At 45.4% G+C, this 14,976-nt stretch overlaps 1 protein-coding gene across 13 annotated transcripts in view; it reads right to left on the minus strand.

The window, feature by feature from the left end:
• Nucleotides 1–14,976, minus strand: part of camta1a (calmodulin binding transcription activator 1a) — a 346,100-nt gene that overhangs the window by 70,070 nt on the left and 261,054 nt on the right. For all 13 annotated transcript variants that reach the window (XR_012594914.1, XM_074643582.1, XM_074643587.1 and 10 more), the window contains one exon: nucleotides 6,138–6,209. Coding sequence is in view for 12 of the 13 variants with exons in the window: in XM_074643582.1 (XP_074499683.1) it covers nucleotides 6,138–6,209 (72 nt within the window). In the remaining variant the exon portion in view is untranslated. The remainder of the gene's footprint in view (nucleotides 1–6,137; nucleotides 6,210–14,976) is intronic.

Raw genomic sequence — 14,976 nt, forward strand, 5'->3', positions numbered from 1 at the left:
TTCTCTTAAATCACTGAGTTATCACTCTGCCTGTCCAATTAAGTAACCTTTGAATTATTCCATAAATTAAAATAGCTGAAATACCGTCTAATAGTGCTGGAATGATCACAGGGACAACAGTGACAACTCATTTTCCCTACATAACACTAATTCAAGTGGTTCCAAAGTCATTATGCTCTGAAGGACTAATGTAATAAGAAAAATGTAACTGCAGTGAATGGTGATATTAATAATGTATTCATGTGAGACAGAGACTATAGAGCGCAGTGGCCCGAGCTGAGGAAGGTAAGAGGGAGAAAGTGATAGCTGTGAAGAAACAAGGTCGTCAGCATTCCCTCCTGCCTTACTAGTCATTTCATTATCTCGTCCCTCTCTCCTCCTCTTTAAAGCGGGGAAAAGCGGGAGAGGCTATTGACCCCTCTCTGTGTTCGTGGCAGGCGGCGGGACAAATGAAGTTTCCCCTCAGACCCCCCTCCGCATTAATATCATAATTATCCCCACCTCTGTGCCCCCGTCGGCCGGCGCAAACTTCGCTGTCGGGTTTGATGGAGAGGCGCAAGCGGGGAATTACATTCGATTAGCACTAAACAAGAGAAGGGGACGCCGAGCAATAGAATCAATCAGTGCCACCAGGATGGGAGAGATCCTCGGCGTCAATGAGCGTGTGTCTGTCTGTCTGTGTGTCAGAACGGCTTGTGGATGGAAAGACTGCGTAGTACTACACTCATAGAGGTATCTGGGTATGGACACTCCAGCTGTAGATACATACTGTACTGTTATGATGGTCATGATGATTTGGGGGACTTGTGTGGTTTTTGTCGGTAGCATTAAAGGTCCCATATTGTGCTCATTTTCAGGTTCATACTTATATTTTATTTTTCTAGTGGAACATGTTGTAATGTTAAAAAAAACACTTTATTTTTCTCATACTGTCTGCCTGAATATGCCTGTATTTACCCTCTGTCTGAAACGCTCCGTTTTAGTGCATTTCAATGGAATTGCAACGTAATTGCGTTGCTAGGGCTGTCAGTCGATCGATTTGTCATGTATTTAACACTCTTATCAGCAGTGGACAAAATATGCTGCTTTATGTATGTTTATATTTAATATTGGAAATCAATTAACAACACAAAACAATGACAAATATTGTCCAGAAACCCTCACAGGTACTGCATTTAGCATAACAAATATGCTCAAATCATAACATGGCAAACTGCAGCCCAACAGGCAACAACAGCTGTCAGTGTGTCAGTGTGCTGACTTGACTATGACTTGCCCCAAAACTGCATGTGATTATCATACAGTGGGTATGTCTGTAAAGGGGAGACTCGTGGGTACCCATAGATCCCATTTTAATTCACACATCTTGAGGTCAGAGGTCAAGGGACCCCTTTGAAAATGGCTATGCCAGTTTTTCCTCGCCAAAATTTAGCGTAAGTTTGGAGGGTTATTTAACCTTCTTCGCGACAGGCTAGTATGACATGGTGCCGGTGTGTTCACGCCATCTTTAAAACCGAGCCCGCTACAACCTCTGAAAGATTTCTTGCTTTAATGCGATAAAGAAATTAGTGCCGTTACAACAAATGTGAGTTACCGCGTTAATATTGTAGTTAATAGTAGTTAACTTTGACAGCCCTAGTTGCCAGGCAACAGCTTGGGTCCATGTTTACTTCCTGTCAGCTGATGTCATTCGCATACACTAAAACAGTAAATCAACTGGGACACATTTAGAATGTTTACATTTAAAACTGTGTAATGGTCTAAATATTATATATTACACGTATGTATAGTTGTGACATCACAAAGTTACAGAAAGCTCTTTTAAAGGCACAGTTTCTGAATACAGGTTGTGTGTATTTCTCCATGGATTGAGCGTTTCGATACTTTCATAGTATTTATATAGCACTTAAACCTGCTTTATAATTAAAAGAGACATGATAATCTCACTTTTTACAATATAGAACCCTTTAAAAATATACCGTCACAGAGCCCCATTTTTTTAACAAATCCAATAAGAGGGGAACTTTTTTTCTGAGTGACAAACCACACAGTCTGCTCTGGGCAGCTCTCTGTCTCAGCAGCAATTTGGATTCATTGTTTGCAACCCCAGATAACTGCGGTGGTACTTTTCTCCAGTCTCAGCCATTTGCGGGGACGGGCCAGACATTTCAAAGTGGTCTAATGCCACAGAGAGGTGGCGGTAGTGCGGCGGGGATGAGCAGATTGAGAGTGAGAGGTGAAAAGAACAAAAGAAAATGAACGGAGCGAGGGAGGACCCCCCTCGCTGGTTTTCGTTCCCGTCCCCTGTCTCATTACCCGGGCTTTGACTCAATAAAGAGTGGATAAAGAGTGGATAAAGAGGCACACACCCACAGGCTAAACCCCCCCTCTTTAAAACACCTTTAACCAACCTCACTCTGTCTGGCTTTCTTTTTTTCACACATATCCAAAAATACACACCGTCCTCTTTCTCCCCTTCCATTCTGCTGTGTTTTTTTTGCTTCAAATCTTTAAATCTATCTTTCTCTCCAGCTCTCCCTTCTTTTTTTTGTAGCCTAACTTTTAAAAAGTTGTGTCCATCTCACTCGCTCTCTCTCATTCACAGTCTGTCTCTACCCTCTCTGTCCTCTGTGTTCCCTCCCTGTCGGTGCTGTGTAATAGGAGTTATTTTCATCCCTGTCTCTCCGTGACTGTGGCCGCTGGATGGCTGAATATTTACATTTTTCACTCACTGGTGACCTTTCCCTGTTGCCGCTCTGGGAGCTCCAGTCTCCTTGCTGCTCTGCTGTTGACAGACTACTGCCTGCAAATCTCATATGGACACAGCAAATGGTACAGAGGGAGTCGGCGGGGAGGACAGAGGGTTCAGAGACTGAAGACAGGTGGGAAGAGAGAGAGAGAGAGAGAAGGTTGTAACCGGGGCTGACTGTCAGCTGTCTGACTGAAAGTGGCTTGAAGAGACAGGGGTGCCGAAGGTCTATCTGCATCTGCAGAGATATGGACTGAAGTGGTCTAATCTTTTACCTCTAGTGTCATAGTGATTGTGGTTTCCTGTCAGCACAGATGGTCGGCAATAAACTGCCTGAAAGGAGATGAAAATCTGGGCATCCAGGGAATGCTCAGTGTCAAAGAAAATACTTGGTTGTAAATAAATGTTTGTTTGTTGTGCGGCAGAAGTTTTTTTTGTTGAATGAGTGGATGTGTTAGCTGCACACCAGGGCCCTGTGAGTCATGTAAGGAGATCTAGTGAGCAGCAGTGTGAGAGGAGGAGAGGTGAGGGCCAGGGATTCACTAACCCTCAGCAGCAACAGGGAAGAAAAGTTGAGTCAGTAAACTCCTCAAAGTTTCATGACTGTTTACATGTGTATGCTGAAACTGTCTGAGAGAGAGACGGTGAAAATGAAGGCTGTAGTTTTAAAAAGCGAGTGACCCAGGTTGACTCCAGCTCTCTGCATGATTCTCCTTCTGTGTGTACGCATGCTTTCATCTCCCAATAGTGCTCCTTTTAGGCCTGATTTCAGCTTAAAGGATAGGTTCACTTTTGTTCTAAAAGCCTGTCTTAAAACAATACCCACGTGCCCATATGTAAGTTTTAAGAGTTGTCGATCGCTGCAAATGTTCTTCCTCTCCGTACTGGCTGTGAAGAGATCTTTTACTAATGAAATTACAATGTGAGAGATGGGAGACAAAATCCACATTCCCCCGTCTGTGCTAAAATGCATTTTGAAGTTCAGCTGAAGCTAATAAGAGGATTCAGCAGCCTGAATTAGTCAAATCAAGTGGGTATCGTCCATATTTATAGTGTTCAGTATGAAAAGAGAGGATATCATACCAGAAAAGACTGTAACTTTGGACGTTAACCTCTTAACTAACTGAAGTTTGGAATATATTTTTGCATAGAACAAAGACTGTGGATTTGTCCACCATCACTTACATTGAAATGCTGTTAGGAGGGGATATTTTTTGGCCATTACGGACAGGAGGAAGGATTACAGCGGCCAGTATTAATGCACATATGGGAGAGTCAGTATTCTATTAGGATAGCTGGGAAAATATGTATGTATAATTTAAAGCTTCAGTAGGCAGAACGTTTTTGGCATCATTGGGCAAAAAACCCATAATAACCTTCCAGCATATTGTAATTCAAGTGTTCTGAGAGTAAACTAGACTTCTGCTCCTCCTCATGGCTCTGTTTTCGGCTTTAAAAAATCGAGCCCGTGACGTGAGACTTTGGCCAATCACAGGTCATTTCAGAGAGAGCGTTCCTATTGGCTGTGCTCCGGCTGGTGGGCGGTGCTTGTCTAGGCTTTCCATGACAGTTTGCAAATGGAAGCGGATTAAAGACTAGAGACCATCTTGGGATGGGATCGCACCAGTTGCAACGCCAAATCAGACCAATAGCCCCTTGCCCACATCCTAACCCCCTATTTCCGGCGCCCTTGCTCGGACCACACCCATCTTCACTCGGCCTTCATTTTTATCTCAACTACACACCTTCAATCACTGGTGACCTTTCCCTGTTGCCGCTTTGGGAGCTCCAGTCTCCATATACCACTGTCTTGTATTATTTTCAGACAGAATATTAGATTCCATAAACCATTATTTCATTGTTACCAGGCACGACAGCGTGTGGCTGGTATTGCTTCACCTTGTGTGTCTGTGTTTGTGTCATCATGGCAAAATGTGGTCCTGGAGCCACCTACTGTAACGGGATCTACCACACAAGCGGTTATGCGTACTTTGCCAGGTGTTTACATCTATTGGTATTATTTTGTCACAGTGGTGGCATCACAACCGTGCAAGATGCAGTCACGAAACTGTACAGGCGTGTAGTTGAAATCAAAATGACGTCTGAGTGTGAAGATGGGTGTGGTCCGAGCAAGGGCGCTAGAAGTAGGCGGGGTAGGCAGGGCAAAAGGCCCCCCAATTTACTCCCCTGGCCCAATTTGGCATCGTAACTTGTGTAATCCCATCACAAGATAATCTCTAGTCGTTTTTGCTTTCATTACTTAGACTCTTTAATAGTGCACTGTACCTCTAATTATTTGCAAAACATATTGAAGTGAAAATAACCTGAGTGGCTTTGCTGACTGAACTGAGAAGAGACATGAAGAGACATGCTTTTTGTCTGTTTGTGTTGTTATTACTGCCTGCGACGCACACAGAGGCAGCGAGAGAGGAATAAACTGTTGTTGTTTGAAAGCTTTTGTTTGCTGTGGGAACACTCTAATTATTTTGATTAGTATTTAAGCATTGTTGAGGCCAGTTTTTTTTCTCCCTTTTGTCTTTTCCCAGCCAGTCTGCTCTCCTCTTTTGCTAACAGACATTGTAAAAGGGGGCTGGGTGCATGCTATAAATGCATTTGTCTGCTGGGTCTATTCAGTACAGCAAAGATGTTGTGACTCGACAATTCTTGTCTTCAGAAAATACAACTTAGAGAAATTGAAGTGGCGGCATCGGAGCCAAAGTGTCTCTATCCCAAAGATGCTTTTTCTCCACACAGATTGGTAGACAAAAATAGCAGCAGCTCAACACACCCATATTCCCTGCGTGTGTGCTTTATGCTCCCTTAAAATTGTCTGTGTGAATGGCTGTACGTATCAGGCACCTTCCAACAATAATGGCTGCCATGCTAAACGAGAATGATGAGATGTAGTGGGGAGGTGATCAAAGGACTACTATTTACAACCACTCTCAGCCTGCGGACTTGACGACCCACTGTAAGCACACTATACTGTACGGGGGAACGTCTTCCATCATGCTTTTACTGCCCATCACTGCAGCTGTTAGACAGAGGAGATGGCAAAGCTTTTAGCAGACTGAGATACCGCCCTCGTGCCGGACGGCGTGTATGGGCAACGCCATCAGAAAAGTGAATGACTGGGAAAGATAAGGGAAATGGAGGTTGGGGAGAGAAAAGAGAAGAGCGAAAGAGAGGGAGAGGGAGGCGGTGGAGGAGGACGAGGGGTGGGGGGGGGGTAGAGGTTGATGTCTGCCTGCCGGCTGTCAAAGTAAAATGCTTCTGTTAAATGGAAACTGATATCGTGCGATGCATTCAAGTTCTTGTGGATAGGCTGGGAGAGTTGGAAACTAAAGTGTGGCAAACTGTAGAGGAGGAGAAGAAGAGGGGTTCTTACCTGGAGCAGCCAGTAGCACCTACGGTGGAAGGTGGGGATGATGGAGGAGTGGACGTAGCAGCCATACAGACACTGGAAAGAACAGAAAGGAGAGGAAGAGAGGATGTTACACTACAGTAAAGTAGGCTGACCATGACAGCTATGACCTTTGACCCTAATCCCTCCTTACAGTAACTCCCACATGGACCTGCTGGCAGATGGTCAAGCTATTGTTCTCGGAAAACAAAGACTGTGACCTGGAAGGAGAAAGTGGACGGGGTTAACCGGTGAACACCTCAGCACACGACTCCTTCCTTCCTTCCTTCCTTCCTTCCTTCCTTCCTTCCTTTCCTTCCCTCTCTTTCACTCGTACCCTGTCCTGCTTGGAGAGCACCCCTGACAGGATGATTCAGGTGCTCCTTACTCCAAACCCCCCTCTATCACCCCCACAGGGCACCCCGGCACATAACTAAAGCACAGCGTTATTAATATCCTTATCGTAAACAGATAATACCGTGCCTGGGGGCTCGTTACCGTGGAGAGAGCTAGGCAGGGCTGATAACGCCTCCCGGTATCTGGCAGAGGGGGCCAGGAGACATTTTTCAGCAGCCGGCAGCAGCAGCAGAGGCAAACGCAACGAAGCACCGCGCGGTGAAGGAACAGGAGCCAGGCAGCACTTATCCTCCTCTCCCGTCCTCGCTCCCCTCCTCAATCCTTCTCTGGGAGAGACCCCCGGCTCCCGGGTGACTCGGAGGGACGGCTTGCCTTCTTTTGCTTGTTTACAGCAGCAACACGAGTCTACAGCAGTTACCAGCTCGGAAATAGGCTGTGATTTTGCGCGATACAATATTTGTGAAAGGTGAGGGTAGGGTGGATTGCACTTAAGACAGGGAGCTTGGCTCTTGCAGGAATAAATCAAACAAGCGGGTCGGGAGGGTTGAGCTTCACTCCGATCCACTTTGGTATAACTCTTTGTTTAGAAATCACAGCTAGGGTGATACACACACACACACACACACACACTGTTAGCGAGAGTGTGTGTGCATACACAGACATGACCCAGCTTCATTATTCAGAATCTGCGCGTTCAATAAGTTAAGGCGGGTTTCCTCGGGCTCTGTAGATGTGAATGGGTAGGCGGTAAGGAAGGGTGCGGGGAGGGAAGGTGGCGGTGGGGGCACGGGGGCGTCGGGTTACATTGCTTGGAGGACCGTGTGATAAATAGGTGCCTTGAGATGTGCTGCGTGCTCGTCTTGTTTAACTAAAACCTAGTTAAAAAGAGCAGGGCCTGCAGAGGAAGTCTGCAAACACTCATTTGCTAACATCAAACCGTCTGATTAATTATACCACTGCACAGCTACACAGACCGGGCACATGGTGAGAGACACATTACATCACTACAAAAACACAGTGTGTGTGTGGCTGTGTGTGTCCAACACATTCACGCACGCAGACGTCCTGTGACCAATTCACAAACAACAATCAGCCTCGACTCTTTTCTCCAGGTGTTCCATTGTTCCAATCACATCTATTGTGAACTGATTTCAATACTACCGAACTCTGCGTGCAAGTGTTTGAGATAGTGAAGGCACACACGCAGACTTCCTCCTCCTGTTCTTCTTCTTTTACTTTTTTTTCTTGCCGTACTCTCATCCATTACAGCTGTCTGAAATAGGATGTATGCCTCCTCCCACTCCCATAGCTCTGCCATCCATTACTCCACGCTGGCAACGGACAGACGCTTCCTCCCACTCCCACAGTGCATTGAACATCGCATTACCACAGTCGACTACAAACTGATAGCGGCTCACACATTTCTGCTGTGCAGTTTTGTAAGTATTTATGTCATAAACTGTGCTCTTTTCAGGGATTAGGCAGTTGTGATGCAACATTGGTGCTATAAGGCGGCATTAAACTGTTTATGCATTTCACTACAGTCGTGTGTTGCAATACTTTTGTGAAAGGTGCTTACAAACAGAAATGCTACCATTCTGTCTCTTCAATATTTGACTTGAAATTTAAACACAGTTACGTCTGAAACTCTGCATTGATTTCCACTGCAGACAGAAAATGGCATTTTTTTACATGCCACTCATGTGCTAAATAAACTTGCTGTCTTGTTAATTCCGATTACGGAAAGTTTATTGATATATCATGGTTAATGCTGCTCTAGCCTGAAGCGCTTGGCCCGCTGAGAGCGGGCTGTGGGTGGCTGTGTGCGGTTGGATGAGGCTGTGGCACGCTCCTCGGGATTGACAGGTGGGCCGGTGCAACAGGCCTCTGTGACTAGGGCGACTGGGGAGTGAATAAATTAGCCCCCAGGCTGCTTTCCTCTCCCTCTGTTTACTCCATTTCTCAACCACACAAAGCAGCGTGCCAGACAAACAAGCAGCTTAAAGCATAACACAACTGTTGCACCTGTCAGTACCGATATACAGGAGGCATCAAACACATTTTTGCACACACGCACGTAAGCTTGTGTGCACCCTCGCCCTCCCGCCCACTCACTCACACACACACAGAATTAGACAATGACTTCTTAAGCACAAAACTACACCCACTCATAAACACAGAAATATTCAAAGAAGCGCAGACATGCTGTTACACCCTCATGCACACATACAATCACAATAGACCAAGACAGAAAGGCTGGCCAAGATACTTTTGAGAGCGCGAGCACGCCCACGTACACAGAGCTCATCACACTCGAGCGCTTATCAGTAATTCAAGACGCATATCAGTTACTGGTGTTTCTGCTGCTCTCTGCATGCCGAGCGTCTGGGTGACAAAGTGACGGCAGCAAGAGCCATTATTTGCTGTCTTTGGGCTGTGACAGATGACAGCACATCACAGGGGCAAGCAATTAAACCGTAATTATACACACACATACACACATATCCCTCTCATTAAAAGTGCAGTTTCCCGGCGTGTAATTTTGAAGAGCTTTCGCAACGCCGACACAAAAAACAAACACATAGGTGGGCCTCGTATGCACACACATGTGAGCGTATTATTGGTTTGCTGTTATGTTGGGGTGTGCAAATGAGACAGTTTATAGAAGTATTCAGCAGCAGCGTGTCCATAATGTATTCATGTGCTGTCACTGCAGACAGCAGGGGAAAAAAGAGTTACAGCGACGTGTGTCCTCCAAAGTCAGACACTGATGCAGCAAAATCATTTGGTGTTGTCACTCAAGGCGATGAAACCCAATGAGAGGGTATTATTGCCTGATCTGAACACGCCCTCCCCCCCACCCCCACTTCCTCCTTGGGGTGTTAAAGCGGTCCTGAGTGGAGCAGGATCACAGTTCACGCAGGCCAGACAGCCCGGTGATAAACAGTTGGGCCTAAATAAAGCCTTCAGATATAAAGGCAGGGCCACCACCGGTTACATGTCCTGCCTCTGGAGGCCCGCCGCCGCCCCTGGCCTGCCTGTTGCCCTGGCGACACCTCACTTACATTCATCCATCATGGCTGACAGGTGTCAGGCTCAGCTAGGGACGGGGATAGCAAAATGCAAAGTCTGCGGTGGCAAAACTGGCAAGCAGACATAGCGAGACTGAGATAGAGAGGGGAGGGAAACTCTCTCATTAGACCATAATGATGTGTGAAGACAGTCCTAATCAGAGCGTGGCACCTTATTTATGTTGGCAATTTGCTGTTTTCCTGCCGTGATGCAAACGTCTTACTGTCAGGGGCTGCCACACGTTTTGTCCGTCTGGTGTCTGTCAGGTTAACACACATGCACACACACAGCAATATGGTGCATTTATGGACAACATGACTGGCATTTCAACATATTCTCAATCCCATCTCTTCACATACCGCCGCTTGGTCAGTGCCCCTCAGTATCGGAGATCGACGCACAGGGTACCCCTCTTGCATTACTTTTGGACGGACCGGGGACGGCGTGTCAATATATACTCGTTACATGCATAGCATCCTTTCAAAATTCAATTTCCGTTTTCACAGTTAGGTTTAGGCAACACAACCACTTAGTTAGGTTGTGGTTGACGTTAACTTCACGGGACTGACGATACCGACAAGTCACGTGACTAAAGACAGACGTGACAAAATAGGTACACGTTACTTTTAGTTTCACACAGGACACAAACACTGGCCTCCTGGTTGAAAGTCTTGTGTTTGTTTGACCATTCCACCACCCCTCCAACCCACCCTGAACGGACTCTCACGCTACTGATAATATGGGCGCTGGTGGGTTTTCATTGGAGATAGTTGAAAGCGTCAGTTTCCGATGCCGAGGGGCACTTATCGAACAGCGGTATTTGACGAGTTGGGAGTGAAAAGGTTGGATTTTTGGTTGGACTGCAGAGGGGCCAGCCCTACAAACGCAAAAGTCTGTCACTGAGTGACTGAGTTAGTGAGGAAGTTACACGATTGGTCAGCCGAGTGTTGTAGTTTCCTCATTGGCCGTTGCTCTTTCAAAATGAACAGGCGAGAACAGTCCTTTATGCAAATGAGCCACCCAGAGCGACGTGTCCAGCTCACGAAACTAGGACCAAGTTGTCAAACTAGGCGATCTAGTTCTAAAATGAAATGTGATTCAGCAGTGGCATAGCCTATTTCTCGCTTAAAATGTTTTCAGAAGTAGATTTTGTTGGATTGTTTCGACGGAATAACATAAAGTTTAAGAGCAGGCTGCCAAGTTGTTTCCTGTTTGAAACGGCAAGCAGAAAACCAGGGACCAATCAGGTGCATTCCACTGGAGAGTTGGTCACTGCTTGAACGGCCAGTTGAGTGGAGCAGCGCGTCCCCTAGTGTCCTTGCCGGACCTGGTGGACTTGTACTGCTGGATTTAACATTATAGACATGACCACTGACTATTTGTAAAACAATTTAGCCACAAAGTCACAGACTGACCGTACACGGTCCAGACATATACTCTGTTTTGAACAAGTCTTGTTTAAATTACATCTTCCTGTCCAGCTCCCAGTTTCTATCATCATATCATCCAACTCTTCCAAGGATAGTTTTACAATTGACTCATGTATGACTGGTGCATCCTCTAATGTTTCCTGTGGCCTCAACATTTTGTTTTCACATATCATCACTCTGGATGTGCATAATCTATAGTCGGATTTAACATAAATTTCCTATCTCTCGTTGTATTGAGTGACTCGCTTTGCTTTATTATACAGCTGACACGGACGTTCACCTGGTAAAGTCACTTCTGGCTCACTGCTTCATTACAGGGAATGTATCATTTTCTATGTGTGTATGTCTGTGTGTGTGCATGTTTGCATATGTCTGTTCACTGGATGCCTGGGGCAGGTGATTCAGCCCGGGGCGCAGCAGCATAAATAGAGCTCAGGCGGCAGCCAATCAGGCAGCACTATCAAACCCTATCCGTGGAGGGGAGCGCGAAAATCCATACTCAATAGAGATTCATGGACCATGCAAGATTCAAGCTACTCTGGCCATTGACAGCATCCATGATGACTATTGATCAGCCAACGATTTCTGGCTCTATACAGACGTGATTAGAAGACTCACGGCTGAAAAGTGCCACTTCCAGTTTGGAGGATGAGCTCATTTTTTGACTGATGCCGTAGTGTTCTGCATTTCACCTGCTGTCTTTATAGTCAGCCGCTCTGCTCTGCTCCGCTCTCTCCCAATCGTTCAGCGGGAATCAAATTATCTGTAGTGTCTGGTAGGGTGGCAGAATGCCCAGAATGCCCATAATATACAGTAGCGCTCTTGCATTTTTTGGATTCAGAGAGAAATGCGCAGCTCCTGCATGTTGCTGGCACAATGACAATGTGGCTTTTTTATGCCAGCGACTGCTTTCTCTGTTAGGATTCTTCTCCCTTATACCCTTTTAAATAAGCCACTACTTGTGAAGTTGTAACTTCTTCAGTGCATCTGAAGACTTAAGCAACGGTTGATGAGACATTATACATAATAAATCAAAAGAGGCTTAGATTTATCTCCTTCGGTCCTCTCCGTCGGACCAGCTGCAGCCTCTAAATCAGTCAAAACTGAGCGGGCTATAAAACGCATTGGCAGGCTGCATCCGAGCTGAAGGAAAAAATGGAAAACAAACCTAAATTCCTCAACAAAGCAAAACAAATGACGCTCTGGAAAAAAAAAAAAAAACCTGCATGTGTTATGGAAATGACCGGCTCTAAAAATAGCCTACTCATTGTGAAATAAACACAAAACAGTTGATAAACAGGCCCCGAAGAGGAGAATTAATTAGCCGCGCTGGACGCGTAAACACAGCTATACATCAAGTTCAAGAGGAAAACAATAACAGGGCTGAGGCAGAAAACCCCTGACCGCTTGCCACACCAAAAGCCCTGAGAGAGGAGAGACATTTCAGGGAGGAGAGGTGTGGTGATGAAGTTGGGTCCATGGGTTATATATTGGTCAGAGGGAGAGAGGAGAGTGGAACGAGAGACAGAGGACGGAGAAGAAGAATAGAGACAGAAAGATAGACGAGGGGATGTGGGGTTCACAGCCGCGCTCTTGCACGTGCCAGAGGGAAGCTAATGCACATGCCCGTGCACGTCTGTCTCCCTGACTGAAGACGCGGTGTCTGTTGATGCTAATGCTAGCCAGCCGGGCTCACGGCCAAAGGCATTAAGTGGAATCGAATTCCACCAAACTAGCTTTAATCAGCAGGTTTTTAAGGTTAGAATTACTCTCCCTCTCCTCCAGCCCGCTGGCCAAGGTTAAAGCAGACACCGGCAGGGGCTGGGCTCAGCTAATGGGATGGAAGGGTGGCATGGGGCCTACGGCATGCCACCGTACACCAACACACACACACACACACACACACACACACACACACACACACACACACACAGAGGCACAAATACAGCTACACGCTTTAGTGTATGTATGCCAAGTCACACCTGCAAATAACAATAATGCACATACACCTACAGAAATATAGATACAATTTTACCTGTTTGTGACTGTACATGTGCATCCAAATATGACAGTAAGAGAATAATGCATCCATACATGCATTCTCACACTAGAGGGCATTTTATCATGTTTTCTCCATTTGAGGGCACCTATTAGTGCACTGCATCTCGTTTTCTCCACTAGAAGGGCACCGTAGAGGGCACTTTATCCTGTTTTATCTACCATAGGGGAATTCAAGAGGGCAATTTATACCATTTTCTCTACTGGAAGGGGACCCAAGAGGGCACTTTATATTGTCTTCTCCACTGAAAGGGCACTGTAAAGGCAATTTTATCTTGTTTTCTCCACTGGAAAGGCTCTGTAGAGGGCACTTAATCTTATTTTCTCCACTCGAAGGACACCGTAGAAGGCACTTTATCTTGTTTTCTCCGCTGGAAGAGCAACGTAAAGGACAGTTTATCCTGTTTTGTCCACTGGAAGGGCACTGTAGAGGGCACTTTATCTTGTTTTATCTATCATATGGGAATCCAAGAGGGCATTTTTGCTGCCTTTCTTTCTTTCAAACATCGCTTCACTAACTATGTACGTATATGACTATACATACGTATATAATATATGTATGTATAGTTTTGCCTTTAGTTAACTGGTATCTTGACATCACAAGCTATAAATAGGCTGGGCTCTATATAATTAACTATCTGCGTCTGCATAGACAAATCAGACTTCTTATCAGATATATACAGTTAACAGGATTCTCTGACAAATTGATTTAGAGTATAAAAACACATACACACCTCAAATAAACAAACCTGACGAGATTTATGTTACTGTACAGTAGTTACATCTGTTCTGAATGTAGCACTGCATAAAGGCCTATTCACTAGCATGACTGTTGAAAACCTTAACACAAAAAGAGAGGTGAAACGGCTGGACGAGTGAATATATCAGGCTGTTTTTTATACTTCACAAAGAGCCAGTAGAGGCCTTGCCTTGACCTCAGCCTACAACAGTAGTCAACACATTGATGCCTGTCGACAAAGGAGAGCCGAGGAAACCTTGCAGCGCTTCTGTCAAAGTCAAACTGTGTTTCTATAGTACCCACACGATGACGGAGGCCTCAACAGCAACGGAAGCAAATGTTCTCTTTCCACTTTCCTTCATTTTTTCTTATCTTGCTCGTCTCCTCTACTGACTTTGCTCGACACATAAGAAAGTGGCCTCACTTTGGAGACGTATACATATTAAATTAGCTCAAGTCAAGTCTTTGTTTTTGAAATGCTAATAGGCTGTCTGGCAAATGTGTGTTTCGACTCACTGCATCTTGATAACACAAAACAGCTTTAGTTAAAAGTCCATGTGAGGAGATCAACAAATTATCCTAATGTGAGGGATGACAGCTTACAAATGGATGTTAAGTATATGTGTAAAAGGTAAAATGGAAACCAGTCATTATCTCGACACACCACTTCCTTATCACCCAACCTTTGAGCTGACCTCTAGATTGCCTGTCTCTAGGATAGATATGTAAAAAATGTCTAGCAGTAAAAAGAGTAATGTGCATCTGTTTGCATTACGTGCCTGGGGCTATCAACCACGACAAGGCACTTCATTCCATTAAAAGATGGGAGTAATGGACACAGCAATCAGGTTAGTGTGCCACGGTTTAAAGACAAGAGGTCAAAGGTCAGGTTCTTAGCTGTCATTTTTAGTGGGTGGGAAACAGCTGAGTCTAAGAAGACTTTCCTGTAGCTGGTGTCTCCATTGCACTTTAGTCAAACCCAAATGCATGTGCTGGAAGATGGCCAAAGGGATATCAACACAGAACATGAATTCACCTGCACCTATAGTAGGATGGAAACGGGCACGGATGGGGAAGAGAGTTGCAGGTACCACCAGATTTGACTGTTATCAGGCCACTAAATAGGCAATATCAGTCACTATAAGCACCATAGATGTGGGTCATTAGG

The sequence above is a fragment of the Sebastes fasciatus genome, chromosome 8 (genome assembly GCF_043250625.1).
Source record: "Sebastes fasciatus isolate fSebFas1 chromosome 8, fSebFas1.pri, whole genome shotgun sequence".
Taxonomy (NCBI): Eukaryota; Metazoa; Chordata; class Actinopteri; order Perciformes; family Sebastidae; genus Sebastes; species Sebastes fasciatus.